The sequence below is a fragment of the Taudactylus pleione genome, unplaced genomic scaffold (assembly GCF_031769625.1).
Source record: "Taudactylus pleione unplaced genomic scaffold, aTauple2 ptg000288l, whole genome shotgun sequence".
NCBI classification, from domain to species: domain Eukaryota; kingdom Metazoa; phylum Chordata; class Amphibia; order Anura; family Myobatrachidae; genus Taudactylus; species Taudactylus pleione.
In genome coordinates, this window is record NW_028284690.1 from 1,355,762 (window position 1) to 1,382,912 (window position 27,151).

At 41.2% G+C, this 27,151-nt stretch overlaps 1 protein-coding gene across 2 annotated transcripts in view; it reads right to left on the reverse strand.

The window, feature by feature from the left end:
- Nucleotides 1–27,151, reverse strand: part of MYO19 (myosin XIX) — a 182,075-nt gene that overhangs the window by 127,268 nt on the left and 27,656 nt on the right. For both annotated transcript variants that reach the window (XM_088482422.1, XM_088482423.1), the window contains 6 exons: nt 16,183–16,331; nt 6,736–6,849; nt 2,537–2,669; nt 1,251–1,320; nt 850–952; nt 496–592 (listed from right to left, as the gene is read on the reverse strand). In XM_088482422.1, coding sequence (XP_088338548.1) covers nt 496–592; nt 850–952; nt 1,251–1,320; nt 2,537–2,669; nt 6,736–6,849; nt 16,183–16,331 — 666 coding nt within the window. The remainder of the gene's footprint in view (nt 1–495; nt 593–849; nt 953–1,250; nt 1,321–2,536; nt 2,670–6,735; nt 6,850–16,182; nt 16,332–27,151) is intronic.

Genomic DNA, 27,151 nt, shown 5'->3' on the forward strand with positions numbered 1-27,151 from the left:
GCTTAATACTCATTTTATGCATCTTTAGAATTAAACAAGTCTATGTAATGAGCTTTATCACATTCCTATGTGAACGTTTATACGTGAAACGTGTTCACAATAGAGAGTATAATAAAGATGGCGTCTGTTTGAGTCTCCTTTCTAGGATGCTGAGTAAATGCTGATACATGTATTTTCTGAGAAATATTGCACCTGTACTTTCTATGTGGATTATAGTAGATTTCTCTCACACTCTATTAGAAAAAGTCTGCAAGGGGAGTAGTTTGTATTTGTCATAGACATATGTGTGCAATGTGTCTTATACTTAGCGATGCTTTAGCTATATCTTTGTCAAGACCGGTAGCTGCAATTGAATATCCAGTAACGGAGCTCTGTGACATGCGTCTGATTTGAGATTTGCCTTTTTCTATGCACCAAAGCTAAGTATATTGGCTTTTAATACATTTTTAAACAACTGCCATCCCTCACCAGTCTGCAATGTAATTCAACTCTTACCCTCAAGGTTTTTCTCAGAATTTGGGAGCCAACAGAATTTTGCATTTTCTGGGAGACTCCATTCTTCTCTTTCATGTGGTGAGGCACCTTTAAAAATCTGAAAGAAAATAAATTATGCTATTTAATGTTGAGATCCTTTAGATTCCATGAAATTCCACTAATCAATACTGTTCGATGTTTCTCATCCATCAGTATTATTTCCAACACACCTGCCTAAAAATGTGAAATGATGAAGTGTGTCAACCACTGGCTAAATATTGCCATATATGCTGGACAAATTATGCAATGCCTAAACTGATCTATAAACAACTGAATCATAGTTGGGTATGCTGGAAAATACATTTGGAGACTAACCTGGTAAAAGATATGGAAGTTCCTTTCTGAAGAGTTTTGATGTGCTACACGTGTATTCTCCAGGAGGTAAGTCTGGATAGAAGCACCTGTAATCTGTTGAGTTCTAAATTTAGAGAGAAAATTAAAAAAACAGATTATTCACCAGGCTACTCGTATAGCTTTTGTTGTGTTTTAAAAAAATAAAATAAAAGATCCAGAAATTGATACACCGGACAATAGATTTTTGAGTATCAGAAACAATTTGAAGACTACAAGCAAAAATTTCCCTATGAAGTGTGTCCCTTCCAAAATGCCAAATTCTCCTAAAGCACTAAAAAATAATAATGTACAAATATGGTTATCAAAAGTCTTATACTGCATGTTCAAATAAACTTCATATAAAATTGCTGAATTTAAATTACCTGCTTAACTGGAGCTGAATATATTTTCCAAATCGGCTGCTGTTGTTGTTCCTTAATGTACAAGCATTACCTGGATGAACCCATGAGAATGAAACACATTTTCATGATAGTTTCAATACATGGGAAGGGAAAATGAGAAATGAAAACATGAAGGTAGAGAAAGAGGGAGGGAGGGGGAGAGATTGGGAGAAATAAAGAAAGAAGAGAGATAGAGAGGTTTAAAAAAGTAATGGGAGGGAGGGGGGCAAGAGGGCTTGATTCAGAGATGGACAGAATTGCAGAGCCACACACAAGCAGCTTTGCAATTCTATCTATCTTAATGCAAATGCAGAGGGAGTTGTCAGATACCTCCTTGCTGCGTTGCGAGCACCATCACAACCATCGTGCTTGGTCACTTCAGAGATTAGGAATCTGCGTCCACCGACGTAGACCCTGGTCTCATCCCTCCCGGAAAACGGCACGCCCCCGTTTCCGGGAACGGTGACCAGCCACACCCCCAGAGTCGCAGGACCCATTCTGCACATGCACAGAATGGGTCCTGCGCAGGCGCAGACCACTAACCATCGGAGATGTACGTTCATCATCAGATGATCGTACATCTCTGAATTAAGCCCAGAAACAGAAAATAAAGAAAAAAAGGAAGAGAGTGTAAGAATTATTTACGCTTCTTTATACTGCTTGGTATGTACATTCTGAGCCATTTTTGGCATTATTTATTTGAGGTCACTACTGTCATTCTGCACTAATTAAGGTCATGTTTATACCATTATTTGCAACCAGTTTATGTGTACATATTTTCTGGGTGTAATGCAAAATGCACTAAAAAATAAAGCGAGCTTGAATAACACTATAAGAGGCAATGAGCACTGAAAACATTAAAACTGCATTTTTTTTTCCCCCACGAGACCCTTGTACACGAAGATGGCATTAATTAGATCCAATTAATAATGTATTATATGACAATTGCTAATAGTTAAAAAGAGACCCAAAAAGTACCGTTATTGACAAATAGCCCTACTTTACAGGGGAATGCCAGAATTAATGATTCTACTCTATTTTAAGTACTCACCTACAGCACAATTTTTTTTTTTTTTCTACTTTATTGTCATTCTCTTAAATCTATTCTTTACAAGTTAACATTTCTAGAAGAATACTTATAATAAAAAATGCATTCAAATCAAATTCAGTAAACATATGAAAATTATTTTAGTGACATGCTTAGAGAACAGGCTCAGCAGCAAAGAGAGTTTAATTAAAGTGTTACCAAATATTAAGTGATTATTTACCAAACGCCTCCATAACTGGATTAGAGTAAAGAACTCTACTCTCTATTCTCTCCACTGTCTGGTCAGAACTTTCTGAGCTGCTAGCAGCAGAAACTGTTGCATAAAAATTCATTAAACATCGAGATGTCCATGTCTAAAAACAGAAGAAAATAAAAACAGTTCTATCAATGTAGACCCCTTTTTTTTGTAAAAGAACAATGGTTATAAAAAAAACAAACCTCAAATTAACTATGGGAAACTGTAAAAAGACCAGTTTAAAAATGTGTGGCTCCCATTGGCCTTCCGATAGAGAGCTAGATAGAAGTGTTTCCGGCAGAATGAGTTTAAAATAGCATTGATCTGACAGAGGTGTGGACGGGGCCGGATTAACGGGGGGTCGACAGGGGTGGTCGTCCCAGGCCCGCGACACATAAAGGGCCCCCATACCCACTAGGGGTTAAAGTGGGCCGGAATGGGACCTTTCTCCAGCGCAACAGGGAGGCTCCAGTTGCCGGGCGCCTGCTGAAATTTTGTTAACTGCAGGCGCCAGGCTCCCTACCCGCAGCATCACCCGGAGGCTGGAGCTCACACCTGAGCTCCGGCTTCCGGCTCCCGCAGTGCACTATGGGAGAGACGTCATGACGTCTCTTCCATAGTTACGAGGAGCGGCCAGCCGAACGGACACGGATGCGGGACTTAAGGTAAGTATTGTGTTTCTGTTTCTTTTTTTTCCTGTAAGCGGCTTCACTACATAGGGCACTGCTACGGGGGGTGGGGGTTGCACTACTACAGGGGCACTCCTACAGGGAGCATTACTATTGGGGGCATGACTACTGGGGACACTACTAATGGGGGCATTGCATAGGGGGCACACTACTGTGGGCTCTGCATAAGGGGCATTACCACTGTGGGTACTGCCACTACTAGGAGCACTGCATAAGGGGCTCCACTACTGGGGCCACTACCACTACTGGAGGCACTGCATAAGGGGCACCACTACTGGGGGCATTGCATAAAGGGCACTACTGCTGTGGGTATTGTATACTAGGCACTACAATTGTGGGCATTGTGTGTATTAGGGGCACTACTACTGTGGGCATTGCGTATAAGGGGCACTACTGTGTGTCATAACATGAATAAGGAACACTACTATGTGGTGTAATGTGGATAAGAATGCGCAACTGGTAATATTTCATGTGGGTGCCTATGTGTTTTTTTGTCCTGTGGATGTATATTGTGTATTTTTTTTGTGTGTGTGTCTTTTTTTTTCATGTGGAGCCCATTGGCCCCATTTCACAAAGAGACATAACCCCATTAGCACTCACTAAAGGGGTTATGTCCTTCTTTCAGTATTTAACAAACAGCGCTAAGCTTAGCTTAGCTTATTGCTGTTTGTCAATGTACCGCTTACAAGTGATACGGTCCCCATTGCGCATACCCCCATTTCGTCCATATTTAATGGGATGTAGTCAGGAAGCCGCCGATCTAAATGCCGGCCACCGGCTTCCCAACTGTCTAATCCCGGCAAGGTACTAATGACAGGCGCCGGAAGCCCGATATACTGATTGAAGGTAAGCCGGGCGCCCGAGAGCCGAGCGGGGGGGTTGGGTGGGGTTAGGTTAGGGGCTCCCGAGGGGACTTAGGGTTAGACAGCCCCCCCAGGGAGGGTTAGGGTCAGGCTAGGGGAGGGGCGGGGTTAGGGTTAGGCACTAGGGGGGGAGATTAGGTTTAGGCACCCCTAAAGAAGGGTTAGAGTACGGAATTAGGTTAGCAATACTTACCTTAATTAACGATCAGGATCTTCACACCTACCAGGCTTCTGCTGTCGGGATTTGAACCCTATATACCTACTACACCCTATTTAATAGGGACCCCCATAGACCTTAATCCGGCCCTGGGCGTGGAACTGTATCTGATTCTCCTGAGCAAAGGTCTAACATTACTATAACAATTTCACAATTCCATGAGCAGGGATGATTACCTTGTCATTATGAATCAGCTAACAGCACAGTGCAAAATGAGAAGTTAAGTAGGTTTAATGCACAAACCAGACAGAAATGCTAAAGAAATAGGTGGAGCCACTATACCAGTTATTTCTGAATTGTTGTGCATGATAAAAGAAAAGATGAACAAGTCTGCAATTTGTTCGTTTTGCTACATGTTAAATAGTTAGGGGGGAATTCAATTAGCCGCTATAGTTTTCTCATTCACAACAAGTGATAAAACTTGTTGCATATGACAAAGGTGCTCAAGCCAATCAGCTCTCAACTGTCATCTGTTTTAAAAATGACAGTTAGGAGCTGATTGGCTGGATCACCATTTATCATCCGCAATGAGTATTATCACACATTGCAGTCTTTTTTTTTACATGCTTAGGGGTCTATGTACTAAGCCTTGGCTAGGGAAAGTGGACAGAGATAAAGTACCAACCAATCAGCTCCTAACTCACTTTACAGACTGTGGCCCTCATTTATCAACGAGTTTTATCTTTCACAAGTGATAATACTCGTTGCATATGATAAATGGTGCTCCAGCCAATCAGCCCAAAACTGTCATTTTTCAAACAGGTGACAGTTGGGAGCTGATTGGCTGGAGCACCATTATCATACGCAACAAGGTTTATCACTCGTTTTGAATTATAAAACTCGTTTATAAATGAGGCTCTGTTTTAAAAATGAGTTAGGAGCTGATTGGTTGGTACTTTATCTCCGTGCACTTTATCTCTCTCCAAGGCGTAGTACTTAGGCCCAAATTTATCAACAAGTGATTATTAATCTTAAATGGTGCTCCAACCAATCAGCTCCTAACTGTCATTTTTCAAACACAAAACAGGTAGGAGCTAATAGGTTGTATCACCATTTAACATTAGTAACAAGTGGTAACAAGAATATCACTAGTTGATAAATCTGGGCCCGTAGACCCTTACGTTTTTGCACCCTTTGTGTGCGAATTCCACTTATCGTGTCTATGCGAGCAATTCAATTCCAAAAGTCGCAAAGCGGTATTCACGCAAAATTCTTCCTGGTTTTACCTGCAATAAGTATAGGTGAAAATTGGGAAATCTGCCTGTACGCCCAAAAGAAACAAAGTGATATAGGATAACAATCTAGAAGTGTATTAGTGGCCCTAATAACAGTATTTTATTTTTTTTAGTGTCAAATGGATGTTATATGCATATCTTAAATCAGTCAAATAATGATAGAAAGCAAGTGTTTTTATGTGCCAAAATAAATGTACTTTTTGAACTGGGGGTGCATAAAAATGCCTAAAAGTATATATTTGTGTCATTTAAAGACACCTAAAAAAATCCTTCAAAATATATATCTAACACCTCCAATCATAAAAAACACCTGTCCTATTCATATAGCACCCCCATATACCTGTTCCACATCAATTAACCCATTTTCCTGCATTTTGCACTTTATCACTCCAAAAATCAAATGTCATTATTTATTTACCAAATTAAACTAAAAATTATTTTGCCTAATTAGTCATTAAGAAGGGTGTCCCAGTGGTTCTGAACCAAGGCCCTGATTAAGACCCGCTCGCTGCCGGAGGCAGCTCGCAGGTCTGAAGGGCGTTTTTTTTTCTTTTGTAGTCCGGCCTTCTGGCTGCTCGCTAAGCTGTGGGTGACCACCCACAGCTTTTGCGAGCGGCCAGGTGATGGTCACGATTATCGCGACCATCGGGCTTGCGACGAGACCCTTGTGGTAGGGTCTCATCTGCCGCAAGCCCCAGTGAGCTTCCGGCTCTAATAGAGCTGGAAGCTCACTACTGACATCACTGGTGATGTCAGTAGGGCCGCCCTCAAACGGCAGGCGTTCGACCAGCCACCCCCCCTTCCCGCCTACAAAACAGGGCGAGTTGTTGATCAACATCGACAGCCGCCCCGTTTGTAGCGAGCCCCGGAGCGCACTGCCCGGCCATCGACCTGCTTGCAAGCGGGTCTGAAGCAGGCCCCAAGTCCTGACATTTTTACCTTAAAATAGGAATTTTCCCCAACTCTTCTCCTGCTCAGGAGTAAGTTAAAAACTATTTGCGTCTTTATGCTATGGAGAATTCGCACCCGCAAAAGCCACGGCTAATATTATAGGTGTTCTATCTATTTGTATCAATGCTAAATAAATGCATGCTACTACCTCTAAATGCAAACTGCAAACAATAAACCATAATTTTATATTTATTACACCAACTCTACAAAGTAAAATTAGTTCCTTTACCTTTCCAGCACCACTCTCCCCACTGACAATTATAGACTGATTTACTGGATGAATCTGATTTTGTACATTCCGGTAGGCCTGTTCTGCCACAGTGAAGATGTGTGGTGCACAGCTCTGAAAACAAAATTAAAACATAAACAAATTTACTCTCCAGTCATTGAAAACCTACTCTCCTATTAATTGGGATAAATCCATTATACTTCCTCTCAGAGGTGTATGCACTAATAATCCGCTTATACCTCTCCCGCTGGGATGTGGATTGAAAGATCTACAGTAAAAAGGTAGACAATGACAATCAACAGGGACAAAAGATTAAACCCACTAAAGGTCAACATGTAAGAAGGTCGACAGGTACAAATGGTTGGCAGGGTCAGAAGGTCGACATGCATATGGTCGACACAAAAATTGTCGCCACGTTTCTTGTTGTTTCCTAACCCTCCCCTTGGTGCCTAACCCTTCCTCCTGGTGCCTAACCCTAACCGTTGGGGTAAGTGCCTAACCCTAACGATCCGATAATTGTCTAACCCTAAAAAAAAAAAAAAAAACTTGTCTAACTTCTTACACGTCGACCTTTAGTGTGTCGACCTATTGCCTGCCTGATATTCTCCTTGATTTGGGTTAACCGTACTTGCAATTGGTTCATTTGTGGTCATGATTGCAGGATTCAGGTGCAGATGCTTTACCTGTCCTTCTGGTGATGCAGGTGTCCCTGGGACACCCCCCTTCAACTACTATTGAAGGGGGGTAGGGGCTTCACTAGTTAAGCAAGCTGTCCAAATTTGGAGGCTGATTTCACAGACTTTTCAGGGACAGGGTTGGGCTCCTGATACCCCTCTATACCGTACCAAAGGGCTTAATGAGCTTTCCTCGCTTCAGGTTAGCGAAGTCTGGGGAAAAAAGAGGGGTGGTGTCTGTGGGATAGCTGTACGCTTCCGGGGTATTTAAGTAATTCCAACAATTGCAACAAGAGTTTGGTAATCCAAAACATTAATTTTATAGGTACCTCCAGCTCAGTCACGCCATGAATGCTTCTTTTGTGGATGCCCCCCGGAGAGCCAGATTCCTCGGTTAAACAATTACTGAATCTGTTGGTCCTCAGTATTTGGTATCTGTACTATATTCAGCCATATAACGGGCGCACCATAATACGGATATAAGCAAAAGTGGGAAGTAGACCTGGGAATAATGTTGATGAAATATGGAAGGAAGCCCTGGGTAGTCCACATGTGTCTACTACAGCAATTAGCTGCCTGGGATTGTGAAGTATTGTATGTACACAATGGTGACTATGTTGTGACGTTGGAGTCTTGAGAAAGGTCCTCCGAGACTGAAACGTCGGCAACTTAATACCTGACTTTGTCGTGAAGTTGAAAGATTAAATAGCATGATTCTTTAACTCTGGTGAGTGCCCTCTATGTTTCCATACCTGGGAAACACTGCTGGATTTACTACAGCAAATAGATATCAACAAATCCAATTGTTTCTGATTCATAGGGTATATCTAACACCCGACAGTTTGTTCAGAATTGGTGTTAGAGCTAATTCAAAGTGTCCTAAAGTAATCTGAACACAGAGAATTTTTGGCATCTATTATGGGCCTGCCCTGTTATTAGTTCCATCTTGGAGGAAGTAATTAGTATAATGCTATCCACAGGTGTCCCTAGTGATGTGCTCACTCCTATAGTATGTACATTGGCCGTAATTGAGGAGGATAAACTAGACAAACATTTAAAGCAATATGTTATTAAATTGTGCATGCTTGCAAAAGTATGCATAGCCAGATCATGGATGGCCCCCCGATGGACCAACAATAGGAGCATGGGTATCTTTGGTAATGAGACTGTGGCTCATGAGAAATTTGTTTATCTAGCTAGAAAAGCTGAGAAGAAATTTCACCATATCTGGGCTAAATGGCTGGACTCGTCATATGTGCGGGAGAGGGAGGATGAGAGTCCCTGTGGTACTAGTGGTCAATGGGGCTGGAGTTACCTGAGGCTGATAACACATCTGTAAACCCTGTAAATCCTGCTTATGCTGTATATCAAACTACATATTGCATGTAGATATGGCAGAATGTAAATACATAAGTCTGACTAAATAGCTTGTCCACTAGAGATGCCAGAGAGCATCTGATCTATGCACATATTCTGACTGCTGTTGCCTCTTATTTGTACTGTATGTGAATTATACAGTTACCGAAATATGATAATTCAATACAGTACTCTCTGATGTAGGATACGTGCGCTGTACTTAAAACTATATGCACAAATTGTTTTCTTCAACTACTTATAATTTGATTGTTCATCGGACATAATCAAATGAGACCACATGTGTATGTTAGTTTGTTTTGTAGTTTTATTTTTTACTTTACTGTAAAATAAATAAAAAATATTGAATTAAAAGAGAAAACCTACTCTACTGACATATCTCCCCTTGACATGCCTAGGTCCTTTTAAACATACTATGTACATCTCTAGGTTTACAGCATCCACTTGAAATAATCTACAGGAATACTAAATATATGTTGTTTTATTGGATCTACTGCCTCTAATGTATTAGATCTACCATAGTTGTCTGTATATAAATGCATTGTTACTTTACTTGTGCAACATAGAGTACCATTTATTAAGCTCAACTACAATATGGACCTATCGGGTGTGGTATACTAGGTCGACAGTCATGTCGACACTGCTGAAATATTGACATTATAGAATGTCGACAAACCATCCTTGGTGGTCTAGCGGTGTCTTACCTGGTTCCAACGGTAGCAGCGTCTTCCGGGTCAAGGCAGTCACCTGATGCACCAGCGTTCTGGTGAATACAGTCCACCTAACCCTAATCCCTACCTCTAACCCTCTTCCTAGTGTCTAACCCTTACCTCACCCGACCCCTATACTAGTGCTTAACCCTAATGTCGACATTTTGAGAAAGTCGGCAATTCACATGTCAAATTTCAGATGTCGACATTGTGAACATATCGGCATTCTGAGGATGTCAACATGTTGGCTGTCAAAATTTCAGCAATGTCGACATCGTGAATTTCGACCTTATGACTGCATTTCGTTCAATCTAAAAAAAAAAAAAAACACAACATTTGATTGAATGAGTAATGTCTGTAAAACTGACTATAGTACGCCCTGTATACAAATGCTCAGGTCCAAATTAAGGTTTGTGGGGCCCCAGGGCAACTGTTGCTGGGGGCCTTACCAAAAACATATGCTGGCAATGTTATTGAAAAGTATAATATTTAAATACTCCCAGCACCACAAATGTGTTAAACACACTATACTGCTCCCAATTCACATTATGCTACAAAGAAATGCCAGTGCCCCCCTCTCCCCAAAAGCAGCACTCTTGTGATGGAGCTATGTGTGAGGGCTCTAGGTAACCACCCGTCGCCCTCGAATGTTTTCTGGCAAGCACTTGTTTCTGATCATATGATGTTGTCTGCAGTTTCACAAATCATTAATGCTCAGGAAAATAGAACTGAAGATCTATGGGAATACCCATGAAAAGCACCAAGTGCATAAAACAATACACTACATAACTGTTTTGATACAAGATAATGAACACATCTCAAAACTCCCCTGAAATAGTCAGAATACCAATGTATTGTGCAATGCACATGTGCACATAGCCATGGTCTAGGTCAGGCGTGGCCAAAGCATTGATCACAATCGACCGGGGACACTCAATCAGTAGATCACTGATTCTTATTGGCTTCCTGCGCTAACGCCGTGGCTGTACATGTCAGCTGTCACGTGTGACAGCAATAGCCAATAAAAATCAGGCTGATTGTTATTGGCTGAAGTTAACCTGCACCCGGCGGTTTCAACAAGCGTGATCCTCTCCACCACCACCGGTGGCTCTACTCTGCATTTGGGTCACAGTCTGGCCACAGCGTGCACTCTGCTAGACAGCAGCTTTGCATACATAACTACAGCCCTGCTGAGAAACAGAACCTCTGAACTACACAGTGCGAGGCTACCAGGAGCACAATCTGGATAACCAAAAAGCAGCAGCTCATGGATAATCAAAAGGCGGCAGCTCACTGTTCATTCAATTCCACCTGTGTGTATAACACCTGGTTGCATGCAGCAATTACTAACAACCAGTTTACTGGTGGTTTCTATCTGCAGCATCTTTATTTCTCCAACTGTGGAAATTGGTTTACAGATTGCAGTACTATGCAAGAATAAGAGGTAGTATTCTAAAGTGGGGCACTCAAAAAGCAGTATCTCCTATAATGTAACCTTTATTACATATATTAAAAGCAAATTATAAAAACTAAATGTGAAGTGATATGTACTTGTACCATGTATGTTATATGGTCAGGTAAAAAATGGACACCTCAAATATAGGGTATTCACCCCAGTCCTTGTGGGCCTTGAGCTAGAATGCAGCTTTTGGTATTAGAGGTGTATTATTATCCAGGTCAATTATCAACATGAAATGCTTCAAGCAAACCACTCTTTTAGAGGATGTTACTTGCTGACGGATGTTCTGATTTATTAAGAACTAGTTGTGAGTCTTGAACGGTCCAGGATGGGACAGAGGTCAATGGACGATGGCATAAGTATTATTTATGTGTCTGATGGATGTTAAGCGAGCCATTACTATTTACACTGCTGGAACAGCAAGCATAACGGGATTGCTTAGACTGTCTCAGAGGCATTAGAGTGACTGGACTAACTATGGAGATATCCCAGCAACACAGTGATGGATAAAAGAGTGGTTTGCTTGAAGCATTTGAAGTGCATGGAGATACATTACCTCTAAGAGATTATGGGAATGATTTTGATGAGCTTTAATTGAGACTATTATTGGTCTGGACATAATTTTTCTGCCATAAGGATACAACCAACATAATTGTTGTTTAGCTAATGGCTACTTGGACAACCAAGGACACATATATTTGAGATATGATATGCTGATCAAATTTATGAAATGTCAGTGTTTTAAATCAGTGCGGATTCACTGTGTGGATTGCTATTTCCATAAATAAATGTATATCTATAAATCAAATTGACATGTATATTTTGGAGAGTGCCCGTCTTTGGACTGTTTGTGCTTGATCGCCATATTCATTATGGTGGACCTTTGCGGTAGCACCCCATTATGATGGTGGAGTGTGAGTGCACACGTATATTTATATATATATATATATATATATATACACACATATAAAATCCAGAAAACCCGGCACTCATAACCTCGGGTCAGGGATACTTGCTAGGGTGCCTTTCCAAAGGTGCATAACGCTTCCTCCACATAGCATAGAACAAACGGACGGCACTCCATAGACTTGGTTTAAGATGAATATATATATATATATATATATATATATATATATATATATCTCCATAAATATTGGGACATTGACAGAATTTTCATATTTTGTCCTCTATTCACCACCACAATGGCTTTGAGATGAAACAAACAAGATGTGATTTAACTGCAGACTTTCAGATTTAATTTGAGGGTAATTACATCCAAATCAGGTGAACGGTGTAGGAATTACAACGGTTTCTATATGTGCCTCTCACTTTTTAAGGGGCCAAAAGTAATGGGACAAACTAAACAATCATAAATCTAACTTTCACTTTTTAATACTTTGTTGCAAATTCTTTGCAGGTAATTACAGCCTGAAGTCTGGAACGCATAGACATCACCAGACGCTGAGTTTCATCCCTGGTGATGCTCTGCCAGGCCTCTACTGCAAATGTCTTCAGTTCCTGCTTGTTCTTGGGGCATTTTCCCTTCAGTTTTGTCTTCATCAAGTGAAATGCATGCTCAATCGGATTCAGGTCAGGGGATTGACTTGGCCATTGCATAACATTCCACTTTTAAGCCTTAAAAAGCTATTTGGTTGCTTTTGCAGTATGCTTCAGGTCATTGTCCATCTGCACTGTGAAGCGCTGTCCAATGAGTTCTGAAGCATTTGACTGAATATGAGCATATATTGCCCGAAACACTTCAGAATTCATTCTGCTTGTTTTGTCAGCAGTAACATCATCAATAAATACAAGAGAACCAGTTCCATTGGCAGCCATACATGCCCACGCCATGACACTACCACCACCATGCTTCACTGATGAGGTGGTATGTTTTGGATTATGAGCAGTTCCTTTCCTTCTCTTCCCATCACTCTGGTACAAGTTGATCTTCGTCTCATCTGTCAATAGGATGTTGTTCCAGAACTGTAATGGCTTTTTTAGGTGTTGTTTGGCAAAGTCTAATCTGGTCTTCCTGTTTTTGTGGCTCACCAATGGTTTGCATCTTGTGGTGAACCCTCTATATTCACTCTTCTCTTGATTGTTGACTTTGACACATATACATGTACCTCTTGGAGAGTGTTCTTGATTTGGCCAACTGTTGTGAAGTGGTTTTTCTTTATCAGGGAAATAATTATTTTGTCATCCACCACAGTTGTTTTCCGTGGTCTTCCGGGTCTTTTGGTGTTGCTGAGCTCTCCGGAGCGTTCTTTCTTTTTAAGAATGTTCCAAACAGTTGATTTGGCCACACCTAATGTTTTTGCAATCTCTCTGATGGGGTTGTTTTAATTTTTCAGCCTAATGATGGCTTGCTTCACTGATAGTGACAGCTCTTTGGATCTCATATTGAGAGCTGACAGCAACTGATTCCAAATGCAAATGTCACACCTAGAATCAACTCCAGACCTTTTACCTGCTTAATTGATAATGAAATAATGAGGGAATAGCCCACACCTGTCCATGAAATAGCTTTTGAGTTGATGGTCCCATTACTTTTGGCCCCTTAAAAAGTGGGAGGCACATATTGAAACTGTTGTAATTCCTACACCGTTCACCCGATTTGGATGTAATTACCCTCAAATTAAGGGCCTGATTCAGACCCACTCGCGAGCAGCTGTCCGCTCGCAAGTGGGTCGATGGTGCGCATGCACGAGACGCGACGAGCGAATGACTTTCCTTCGCTCGTTGTGTCTGATCAAAGGGGGCGTGCTGTCGATGTTTATTGACAGCACGCCCCCTTTGGTGGGCGTGCCTGCCAGACGGAGGCATTCCCAAGGGAACGCCTACCGTCAGAAGCCGGCCCCACTGACATCACTAGTGATGTCAGTGGGAGTGATTTTGGCTCTGATAGAGCCAAAATCACTCCTGGCCTTGCGGTTGAGAAACTCAACCGCAGGCTTCTGATCGCACTGGCGATGGTCGCGATGGTCAAGACCATTGCGACCATCATCCTGCACGCTAGTATAGGCTGTGGGTGGTGACCCACAGCTATACGAGCGTCCAGGAGGACGCTCCATATTTATGGAGGTGGGCCCTGATTCAGAGCGAGCGCTCTGGCCAGAGCGTCCGGCTCTGAATCAGGGCCTAAATCTGAAAGTCTGCAGTTAAAGCACATCTTGTTTGTTTCATTTCAAAACTATTGTGGTGGTTAATAGAGGCCAAAATATGAAAATTCTGTCAATGTCCCAATATTTATGGACCTGACTGTGTATGTATATATATATATATATATATATATATATATATATACACACACACACACACACACACATACATACACACAGAATGTCAATTACCTAAGGTATTTATGTATCTTAAGGAAGTGAGATCTAATACCTCTGAGGAAACAGGCAGAATAATAAGAGCCAAGAAACGCGTTTGGTGTATCCCACTTTCAAGGACTATCCTTTCTCAAGGAGAATCCACAGCACTTGCTATTCTGACATCAATATCAGAAACAGTGCCTTAAGTCAGTACGGCATTGCATGAACAGGTATTTGCATATCTGGACAAGCTGATCAGCTGTAGCTTGTATTGCTGGACTTGATCCTGTGAGTTGGAACCATATGGCCGCCTGCCAGTACGCGGCCACCTGTCAGGAAGGAAGTGGCATTCTGAACACTGCCCTCCGATCGAAGCTGTGGCTGAACCATATGAGGATTTTTTTCATCAAAGCGTAAGCTGGGCTCCACGTGAGAGCATTTCTTATTAGCAGCAAGGTATTATTTGAATTCTGCTGGAATATGGATTATTACACTTCTACATGTGGGTAACGACTACTTCTATTATACCCTGAGATCGATGCAAATCCGTTTTAAATGACAGGATTAAAGTTTCTATCCAGCAATTAGACTTGTCCAGTCTGCCCTGCACATATTTATACATCACTATTGACATTTGGACAAAAAGATTCTTATTTTATTGATTTTTCTGGAACAATTTCTGTTAAGTACCTTTGAAGTGCACAGACGGAGATCTCATTATTAATGCACTTACCATACTAACAAAGGACTTTTTTTTTTTTTTCAATCTGTGTCTCATTTTTTATGAGACTGAACCTACTGGTTAGCACCTGCAGCGCATATATTACTGAATCTGGTTCTTTAGGTACCAAGATTATACATTGCATCATCAGCTGTATGACCAGTGGCGGCTCCAGTGGTGGGGCTGCAGCTCAGTCTAAAATTCAAATAGGGGAGCCACTTCAACTGCCAGTGAGTCCCAGCCACTGATGTTTGGCAGTGTTTGAGATGACAGTTGGTGTGGCTCACCTATTTGAATTTTGGACTGTGCTGCAGCCCCACCTCTGGAGCCGCCACTGTGTATGACCATTTTTCTACATGTATTTATTAACACTCTGATAATGTACATTTTGCTATTGTTGCTTTTATATAAGTATATATTGTGTATTTACTCATTGCGCTCCCAGTTTTTTGTTTTTTTTCAGGTACACATAACCCTTTGATTGCTAGCTTGTGATACGTTAATGTTTTTACTGCCAGACATCAGAATATATGGAGTGTGTGCATTTGTGATTAAGCACAGGACTCTACAGACCTTGACAATAGAAAGTGGTTGCAGTTAGTATGACTTACATGGTGTGCGAATGTCCAAGACTGTTTTGAGTTATAAATCAGCTAATCTGTAGCCTACTGTAGGTAGGTAAATGCGGGACAGATTGTAATTACTTGAGGAACCCTTACCGTAACAACTAGTTTGCAGCAATGAGATGGGACGTTATTGGAACCAAGACGATGACAGAGTCCCCATTTACCACAGCACTTTTTTTTTTCTTCTAGTCCACTACCAAAAACTCTATAATTATATTTTTATTATAAATATAATGTAGTCGTTCTCTTGTTTTTTTGGACCACTGCCCCCTTGGTTCCATAATCTCATGCATTGTGGCCCCAACCTATTATGGAAGATAATTACACAAAACAGTAACAATAAATAACAATGTGTTCATAATGCAATATACACTCCCCTCTTCCCCAGCCCTGCTAAGTAAACCCTCCCTTCAAAAGGGGATAGTACCGCCCACTTTTTGAACCACAGATATAATGTGAACACCGTTATTGAAGCTCACGCAACATATCCGAATGTGTAGTTCACTTCGAATTTAAATTTGTTTAACAAGTCAGAGATGTCACAATAGTAATCTGACAGTTACCTGAGGGTGAGATGTAGTGTGGTACTGTTCCATGACATCATGACTGTACAATTTATGAATAGGTTGAAAAGGATTAACTGCAACAAGAGTACACCCAGCATTTGTGTAGAATACTTCATCTGTATATCTTGCTTGAAGACACTTCAACACTATAATAAAAAGAGTAAATACATTATTAAAATATAAGATACACAGTCATTACTGCCAAAGTATTTTCCAAGTCACCTGTACCTCTAAAATACTGCCAATTTTCATTGCTGTAGTCTTTCATTTGATGATCATCACAGCACTAGACACAGGGTTTCAGGACATTGCTATGTGATACTACTTTTAGTACACAACACTATTACTATGGCAAGACTAAAGTGATGGCTTAATTAGGCCACAAAAAGCTTTTGTGCCATGGCACTAGATTGAAATATTCTTATCTTGTTCACTATGGATGACAATTAATACAACATACAATTGTTGAGAATAAATTTCTGCATTCACATGAAAACAGAATTATGCAGTTTTTTTATTTCATTACTTATGGCTGAAATGGAGGCTAGCATCTCTGCTTACTAACATTTTGTAAATAGCCAGAAAGTCTCTTTGGTGTGTATACATTTAAGAAAAAATAAGAAATTGCTAGACAGCAAAGATACAATCACACATAAAAACTTAAATGATTGAATATGACACGAATCATGGGATTGTGCATAGGGACAGTGCAATAATGATGATCTCGTCGTCACACCCCCATCCCCCAACTTCACTAGAAAGTAGAAGGAATGCGGTAGACTGACCTGAGTCTCCCAGACATTTCTAGAGAGTATATAAGCAGGGTTGCACAATTTAAATCATGATGTAACCCTCTCTCCATATGGCTACAATGATTTAAATCATCAGGGTTGCACGATTTAAATTAAATGATTTAAATCAAATGATGTAGCTGTAGCTCTGGATCGTGCACAAAGACGCAACTGCACAATCAGTGATGTCGTACAAGTGTGGAAAAAGCTGTTAAGATGATACAGCAATGTAGTAAAGATGGCAAAGGCAATAGTTAAAATTGCACTCACAGATGCCCACTTGCTGGCTAATCTACTTGATCCTAGGTACAGGGGAAAAAAGCTTAGTCCTGCTGAAATTGAGACTGCTATAGAGTTTGCTCATGCTAATAATCGTCAAATTATGCCGGTCATCATCAACTTCCGTGCATCCATGAAACCATTTGCACTATACATGTTTGAAGTGGACACCAAGTATCTCTTCTAGTCTGGTGGATGTCCTACGCAGCACAACTTCAGTTAGACACTTCTGTAGTAAATCTTCTGAAGCAGATGTTCACCGCAGTCTCATCAATTGCAGAAATTGAAAGGATTTTTTCAACGTACGGTTTTGTACAATCCAAAACACACAACAGATTGGGAAATGAAAAAGCAGCTAAGCTGGTTGCATGCTACAGAGTATTTTCTGTTGAGGACATGGACAAAGACATGTACATGTTTGACTCAGACTCAAACAACTGACTGAGTGAAATTCAGAGCCTTAAGCTGGCCACACACTAGACCAACTTTTATTCAACCAGCCAACTAGTTGATTGGTTGGAATGAAAATCTGGTAATGTCTGGGAGTAAATGATGATCAGCAATTTGCTCCTAAATGCCAGAAAGCAGATGAAAATGGTCGTCAGACAAGTTTGTTAAATGTTTGATCAAAACAATTTGTTCAAACAACAGTTTTTAGTCCATTTTCCGGGGTTTGAGAGCAAATTGCTGATTGTCATTTGCTTTCATCCCTAACCAGATTTTCATTCCAACCAATCAACTAGTTGGCTGGTTGGATGTAAGTTGGTCTAGTGTGTGGCCAGCTTAATTGTACTTCTTGATGCAACTGTTTAGTGTGTATTTATTCTATTACTGTGTTCATTTTGTTACTGTTCTCACTTCAAAATTTGTTCATTTATTACTAAAACAAGGTTTGAACATCTAAAATTAAACAGTTTACTTAAAAAAACCATTTTGAATAAAAAAATCCTACTTAAACCCAAAAAATCTGATTAAAATTAAATAAATCAGATTTATTTATTTTTTATAAAAAAAGTCAGATTTTTATGCAACCCTGTATATAAATATGGTGCAAAAAGTAAGGTCGAGTAATTATTATTATTTTTTTTTAAATAATTCATGTTATTGAAAGGTTATCTCAATTTTGCCGATGCCGAACAGTCATTGGGTTATTCCATGCCAAATCATCACAGCTTCCAACCTGCCAGTCTAATATTTTCATGAAATTTGGTAGGATGATAGACGGCATAAAGTAACTTTCATATGTAAAATTTTAGCCCTCAGTGATGCATGGTGTTCATGCTGCAGGATTGCAAACATAACAAAAAGTGTAAAATTTATACTTGCAAGGTCAACTAAAATGAATCATAACTTTGCTCCTAATTGTAGTAGAACTTTCATGTTGGTCCTTGTTTTGAAGCTAAGGGACCAGAGTGTTCATAAAAAAATTGTTTTATATTTAAATATTGACTTTTACATGTCAAGGTCACATGATGTATCCTTTGACCTTGAATATCTAAAAAAGTATGTTTAATTTTTTTTTGTACATAAGTATGTTATACACTTAAATACACTCTCTCTTTAGTATAAGTTTCGTTTTGGGAAGCCTTTGGGAACAGGAGTAAAAAAAATATTAAGTACGGCAGTTGAACCCTTCTTGCACTAACCATGCAACTGGCAAGTTCATACTTGTCTTATAGTGTCTCTCTCTGTGTTATGGGATAACCATCGATGGGTTTCTGTCGATGGTCAGCGTTGATGGTACAATAACAATCTATGGTGAACCATCGATGGTTTGCACCACTCAGTCCGGCTGCAGCTTCTGCATTAAGTACTGATACAAGATATGCTTGCCTTCGGGAGAGGGCAGCCAGGTGGGTTGGGGAGGGTGGAGCGGCATAGGGGTCGTAGCTAGGGATATTCACCAGTATTAAAAGCACTGCGGTGGGCGAGTCCACGCGATTGCATCATTTTGGCCCTGCCACCGCTACAAAATGCAGTGATCACTAGCATTGTGAAGCAGGGGGAGGGGCCATGATGATGCGATTCAGCGTGAATCGCATCATCATTCCCCCCCCACTGTGAGGGTTTGTGTCGGAGCTGCAAGGGAGTCCGGGGGGTGGGGCAGCCAGCCCGGGAGACTTGCCTGCTTCTCAAGGGAAGGGGGAAGGGCCACCTGATATTCGTGAGGCTCCCAATCGTTTCGGGAGAGTAGGCAAGTATGGTACAAGGGACCAAGGACCTCATTCAGAGTCGGTCGAATCGGCCGCACGGTCGTACGCCACCGATGTTCGCTATACTGCGCATGCGTAAAGTTCGCAATGCGCGTGCGCAAACTAACCGCTACGATCAGAAATTTCTCTCTCCTTGAACACAGCCAGGTCGGTAGCTTGAGTGACAGATGGAGGCGTTTGTGGGTGGTAACAGGGGAAGGTGCTTGAAAACGGGGCAGTGGAGATCCGAACGCAGGCCTGCCTCATTATGCGAACGGTGTTTTATGGGAGTGCATACGGATTATGGGAGTGCATAATTAACAAAGTAGCGTCATGGCACATGTGACATGGGAGGTTTTTACACTGACATGATCGTAGAGCTTAAGAGAGGGTATGGTCAACCTTAAGCTCTACGACCAGTGCCGATGGTTCCTGATGGTCTCGATTAATCCTTATATGCCCGGAGATGACGTGCAATGCGTACGAGAAGGGGGCGTATTTTTTTGTCTTCCGACCGCTTCCTCCCCTTGGTCGGCCAACTACCGATCCGAACTTAGGGACGCAACTTGCGAGGGATTCATTTGCATATACGGCCCCTTTTTCCGTACGACCATGCAGCCACTTCGACCAAGTCTGAATGAGGTCCTAAGACATTTTATCTCTGTCCTCAGGGCACACTAACAGTCCAGGTTTTAAGGCTATCCATGCTTGACCAGTCAGTTTGATTTAATCACCTGTACTCAAACATGGATATCTTTAAAACCTGAACTGTTGGGTTGCCTTGAGGACCGCATTTGGGAACCTCTGGTTTATCTAGGACAGTTTATAAGTGAATAGTGGTAGTTTGATCAAGAGCGTGGAAAATGGATAAGTAGTACATTAGGCAAAATTGCAAAAGTTATAAAAAAAAAAAAAGAAGGATATATTCCATATTCCAGATGAGGAACCTTTGCCTGATTGTTTTCTACTGCTGCTGTAATCTGTTCTGTAATATCAAATGGGTTGCAGTACTGAGTCTTAATGTACTTTTTATCCATTTGTCATGCTCTTGATCAAACTACCACTATTCACTGATAAACTATATTAGATAAACGGTCTTAGGGGGTCATTCAGACCCGCTCGCAAGCGGGTCGATGTTCCCCACTGCAAAGCCACTGCGCATGCAAGCATAAATTTTACATTTTTTGTCATTTTTACAATCCTGTAGCATGAACACTGTGTATCACTGAGGGCTAAAATTTCACATATGAACGTTACTTTATGCCGTCTACCATCCTACCAAAATTCACGAAAATCTGAGACGGTCAGGTTGAAAAGATACTTTTTTTGTGATGATTTGGCATGGAACGACTCCATTGCAAAAAGCAACATTGCACATTATACCTTTTTGTGCTTATGAGGAACAGAGAACTGACACAACTGGACTCACCTTGTTTACTATGAGAGCTTTCATTTGCACTATGTTCATATGTGGATGTCACAAAGCTTCCTGTCTACCTACCTGTTTATTTAATTTAAACCACTGATACAAGTATGATTATTGCACTCACTTACCTGTATCCCGTGTTAAGTAGTGATTATAACAGTCTTCTTTTTATATGTATTGCGCTCATATTTATGTTAAAGCATATTACTATCCACGTCCTGCAAGCCACAAAGTATTTATGTAAAAAAGCAGTTCACTCTTCGGCACAGAAATAATCTATAATGAATATTAATATTACTGATATTGGTCTCTCTATGTTAGGATCAATAGTCATAAAAGAGAGAGTGAATGGTCTGAAATGTTATCTTCAAAAAATATTTATTTATTCCAAAATGGAGGTATTATGAGCAGATAACATCTCATATGCTTATGTCAACTTTAGTTTCCAAAGTATTACATGTTCCACATGGGACTGTGAGCAGAGAAGACACATGCTGTTTCACTGCAACAAATGGAAAACTGCTGGCTACCTAATTCTAACACACTACAAACTCTGCCACTCAGTTTCCATATCTGAAAATGCAGGCATACTTTGGAAACTGAAACCGACATAAGCCTATGAGATATTTCCTGCTCATAATAGCACCATTTTGGAATAAATAAATATTTTTGGTAGATATATGGTGTTGGACCATTCACTTTTACTATTGTTCCTAACATATTAGGAACATTGGTATTCAATATAGATTGATCTATCCAACCTGCGCCCTAGATATATCTCCTTCATTACTTTGGTACCACAAAGGGATTCTGCACTCTCCTTACAAACTCAGTGGCAGAAAAGATGGACTAGATTACATCTGCTTAGAGGAGTGGTGCCGATATTAACATCTACCAAGTCATAAAGTATTTAGCTTAATTAGAAATAACGCAGTTGGCTTGATTGATCATATTTTATTTGCTTGCATACAACGGGCCAGTTATATGAACATAGGTTACTTTCAATGTCAATGTAACCTATGTTAATTATAATTATTATGCCATATGTTGGATTAAATTTGTTAACTACAGCACCAGCTATTTGGTGTACATGTTAAGATGCTAGTACAATATGTTTTTTTTGTAAGGAAGCCTGTTAGGTAAACAAGAGTGCAATACATACCCAAAAATATGTGGAACAGAGGTGAAATATTTTAAATGACAAATATAATAACAGGATTTTGAGAACATTATGTTATGATAGTAAAATGTAATACGTGGGACTGGAGTGATTATAACTCAGAGTTGGTTACCGGAAATGGAAGGAATGTACATTGATCATTACAGTTAGTATTACCGGGCCTAGGATTTACTGCCTTTAGTGTGTACCCTCAGGGCCGCCTCAGGGGGAGACTGCTGGGACTGGCCCTTAGCCCAGTCAGAGAGGGGGCCCATCCCAGGCTCCTACCGCTGATACCTGGAAAGTATCAGAGTGTCAGAACTTCCGAAGACCATGGAAGCATTGACCTCTGGGCGTCATCTGTTAGGGGGGCACAGTAAGATCAATCTATGGGCCTAATTCAGACCCGCTCACGAGCGCTGAGCGCTCGCAAGCGGGTCGATGTTGGGCCAGTGCACATGCGCACGACGGAGGCGGCTCCGTCGTGCACATGCGCGAGACTCCGGGTCCCGCTACAAAGGGGGCGTGCTGTCGATGGTGAGTGACAGGACGCCCCCTTTGGTGGGCGTGCCTGCCCAGACGGAGGCGTTCACAAGTGATGTCAGTGGGAGTGCTCTCGGCTCTGATAGAGCCAAAAGCACTCCAGGGCTTGCGAAAGACGAGACCCTACCACAAGGGTCTCGTCGCAAGCCCGATGGTCGCGATGGTCTTGACCATCGCGACCATCTTTTTGGCTGCTCGCTATAGCTGTGGGTGGTCACCCACAGCTATGCGGGCGGCCATGAGGCCGCTAAAAAAAAAACAGAGGGACGGCCCTGATTCAGAGCGATCGCTCTGTCAGAGCGTCCGGCTCTGAATCAGGGCCTATAACCGCTGCCTGCGCCATGCTGATCACTACAGTGGTTATAGATGGATCTATTCTATCCATTACTGTGGTGTTTTTTTTTTTATTCATACAAGGCGCACGTGAGGTCATGCGCACCACACCACTGACAGAGGATCCGGCTGCAGTGCTAAGAGGAATAGACTCGCCCAGCCTCTAACAACTGGGGGTCTTTTCCCTCCCGCCCCCATGCTACATCCATGCAACAGTTGTTCATAAAATATACATTTTGTTGCTTGTAGTCTCTGCAGTCCATAAGTTCGGAATGCATGATGCGATCTCCACACCGATAGTACCGGAATTCTGTTGAAAGAGTACGCATCAGTTCGAAACCAAACACGGCTTTCTTAGCATGTATAAAACCTTAGTTATCAAATATCTTTATTTCACAGCATTTATACTAACTGAACCAACTTAAATCTTATACTTTAAAGCTTATTAAACCTTATGTGTGAATATGTAATGTGTGAGTATGCGGGGTTTGATATAAAGACGTATTAATGTGTGTATGAGAAATGGTGCACTTACTGAACATCTAGCAGTGTGACATGCTGAGCCTGATAGTTCCACATGCCCACTCTGTCAGCAGTCGGGGGGACTTTCCCAAGCTAAAAAGAAAAACCCTTTATTCTCCCAGTCTCTTGTGTAAATGCAAATAGCCCAACTACATGACACAAACCTAAGATAACACTCTAGTCGTCTTTGAAGTCATGTCATTGCAGGAAGCTTGCTAATGTAAGGTGTGTATTCGAGCCAGGCCATCTGTAGTAAGAGCAGACACTGTCCAGGAAGCTTATCTACACAAGCTAGTTGTCACGTAGCCATTTGCTCTATTCATCTAATGCAATCCAATTTTTGACATACTGTAAAGCCATTTCTGAAACATATCCTTTATAATACGTAAAGGCATGAAATATGTTTTTCATGAATCGCCGTAACTTATGGCGATGGTCACAGATGCATTCGCATGATGCTAATAGTATTATCGCCACATGTACTAAAGTGTGAGTTTATCTAAAATGGCGCTTAGGCAGCCATTTTACTAAATGGCGTCGCTGCGATTCAATTTCAAACTGATCTGGTCTCAGCCAATAATCCAGTTTCGACAGTCCACCCTTTGATAGCTAAGATGCTATCACAATCTGCTATTAGAATTTAATTTAGGCTTACAGTTACATATTATTTAGTGTTATTATGGGATGGCACAAGGTGGTTCTTACTCCATCAATAATGTGTCTCTGGTTGGGGACATAAAACTACTATTATACGCACACCGCGGATCTTGGAAGATCATGTGAAAGGTGTGGGGATGCACCAGTCTTATAAAAGCAGTCTTGAAGGGGAATTTAGACTTTACATCATCTGAGGTGTTTTAAAAATAACATTTCAATAATACATTCTATGCATGTCTAAATATAATACATTAAATGATGGTATTTCCTAGCTCAGGGTTGTAATGCAGTTCTGTATTTACCTCGGTATTCATACTGGCCACCATCATAATTTAATTCTTTCGTTTTACTCTATTTTTACATTTTCCACACTTCAACACAATAGGAACACACCGGACACATATGCCAATTATTATGATGACAATTAGTATAAGGATCAAGAATTTGCCTATGCTGGCGATCACTTCCTGGACCCAATACCCTAGACCTGAGAACCATTTCACTGGGTTCAGCCATGAAACCCCATCCTTCTATCTTCTCCCCTACTTCAGCCACTGAAGCGTTATGGCTCTTGCGAAATTCCCACTTTAGCTGCAGAATTTCATCCATCTTCCGGTCTATCACCTCCTTAGGGTCGCTGGTATCATTGGTGACATAGGTGCAACATTTTACTCCAAATTGGGTGGCTAACGTTACGCAATACCCTCCAGTAACAGCAGTTAAATAATTCAACACTAGCCTGTGTTGCACCAGTTCTTTCTTGTACGCTTGCAATTCTCTCCCTGTATACCTGAATGTGTCATCGTACATCTCGGTGATATTATCTATCAATTTAGCAAGTTCCTGAATATATCTAAAATTGAATGTACCCCGAGCAATTCTGGTGGGATCCAGTGCGACTAAAACTTGAAAGCCAGTTGTCTCACTAATTAACTGAGTGGCTTTATGCACATCACCAGGTATCATATTTCTCTTGCCTCTGTGTTCATATTGCGTGTGAAGATATGGTGATGGTGTGTTTTTATGTATACCAAGCATTTCAACATGTGGGAGGGACATAACTTCTGGAAGTATTCTTCCCAAATAACATAACAATTACAATACTAAGATTGGTCAGGCACTCCCCTGATTGGCATTGCACTCCTCCTGACTCCACTCCATCAGCACTGCCATCAGCTCCCATTTCCTCAATCGGTCCTCCATCACAGATACTGAGTATCCCCAAACAGATCATCACGACAAAAACTCTGGGGAAAAAAAAAGAACTAGGATGACCACAGCAGACCACTCCATTGCTGGAAGCACTGATCTACACATTTCTTTAGCTCAGATATCTCACCATCACCTTTTTAATCCTTCGGGCACAAGCTCGCAATCGACAGGTCCACGTTATCGGCCTTGTCTCCGCCTTGTATCTCCACCGGTTGGTTAACCTCCCTATAGTGAGTGGAATGGACCCACGTATCTTCCTCGGCCACCCTTTGAGGATGTGGTATCGTCAAATACGGACCTTTCCACCGATCAGTCAAACAACCTGAGCTAAAAAAAATTTGGATCATAACAAATTCTCCAGATTTGACATCATGACAGTTTGCATTAGACATGTTAGTTAATAACACTTTCAATTTCGGTTATTCTCATTCATCTTCGTGAGACCCTGCACAGTAACCTCATTATCATATTTTCACATGAGGCTGTCTGTTTGAACAGTATCTCAAAGGGGGGCAAATAAAGGAAAAGACAGTCTGGGATAATCTTAGTGTTGTTACCCATCACCTTACACATGTTCTTGGAAACGTCACCTGTAAAATAAGTCCCCCTATCATTTTTAATAATTCTAGGGATATAGTATCTGCATACAGGTTCCTGCAATTAAATCTTGTTATTAATAGCTACTGCTCTAAATAATGTCTGGGCCACTGGGTTGGATAGTATTCCGAGTAGTCGACCTCAGCCTGGCATGGCTGCCGTTTATCCTTAGCAACCTTGTGTCCTATGAGTGGGAGATAAAGCACAACAGTTTAATATCATTTAAACATGACCTAAAATACAACAATAAATCGTCCACATTTTACATTAGAACAGATACATGTTGAACAGATATCAGGTTGAAAAGATTGTAAACAGTCATAAGGCCTGGGAGAAGATACTGGGGTTACCTATGAACCCATGGGAAACCCGTGTTCATGTGTGGTGTTCTTTACTTTGCAGTACTTACTTATGTGTCCCGCTTGGTTGCAGTTAAAACATGTTTTGAGCGGGGTGGATGAAAAGATTGTTGTGGGATTTGAGCAAGAGGGAAAGATGGTGGGTATGGGTAAGGATATGGTGGATAAGGGTATGGCGGGAGATATGAAGTTTGTGAGTAGTATGAGGCCTGTGGTTGTGTATGATGTGGGGTAAGGATGTGTTTGCTGTGGTGTGGGATTGGTGAGGACGTGTAATTGTTCAGGTGCGGGTGTGTCGGTTGGCTGTGATGTTATTGTCATTCCTTCCAGAGCTTGGATACTGACAGCCATCAGTTTTTCGCTCTGGGTCTCTCTCTTCTTTGTGATATTTTTATCATGTTCTATGGCAGACTCTATGAGGTTATCTATTGTGAGTCCCCCCCAGCCAGGCTGTGAGGTCTGAACCAGAGTCTTTAAGTCGTCTTTCAAACCGTCCATGAGTACCGTGACTATCATTCCCCTGTGGTGAGTGCTATCTTTAATATCTTCTATCCCAGTGTACTGGGTGATAGCCTGCAGAGCCCGGTCACAATAATCTTCTGCAGTTTCACTCTCCTTTTGCTTAATTGTGAAAATTTTGTTCCAGTTAACTACTACTGGAAAATATATACCCAATTGAGTTACAATGCGGGAAATGTTACCTTGGTTTACTTGGTCTGTTAAGGGAACGTCACCATCCAATACACAATCCGTGATAAATTTTGTCACGTCGGTATTGCGTGGCAGACAGGCCCTTAACACCACACGCCAATCTTTATTAGTTGGCTCTTGTGAACTACCCAAATTTCTCAAGAATCTTTGACATTTGGCTAGTTCCTTTGTGGGATCGGGGAAAT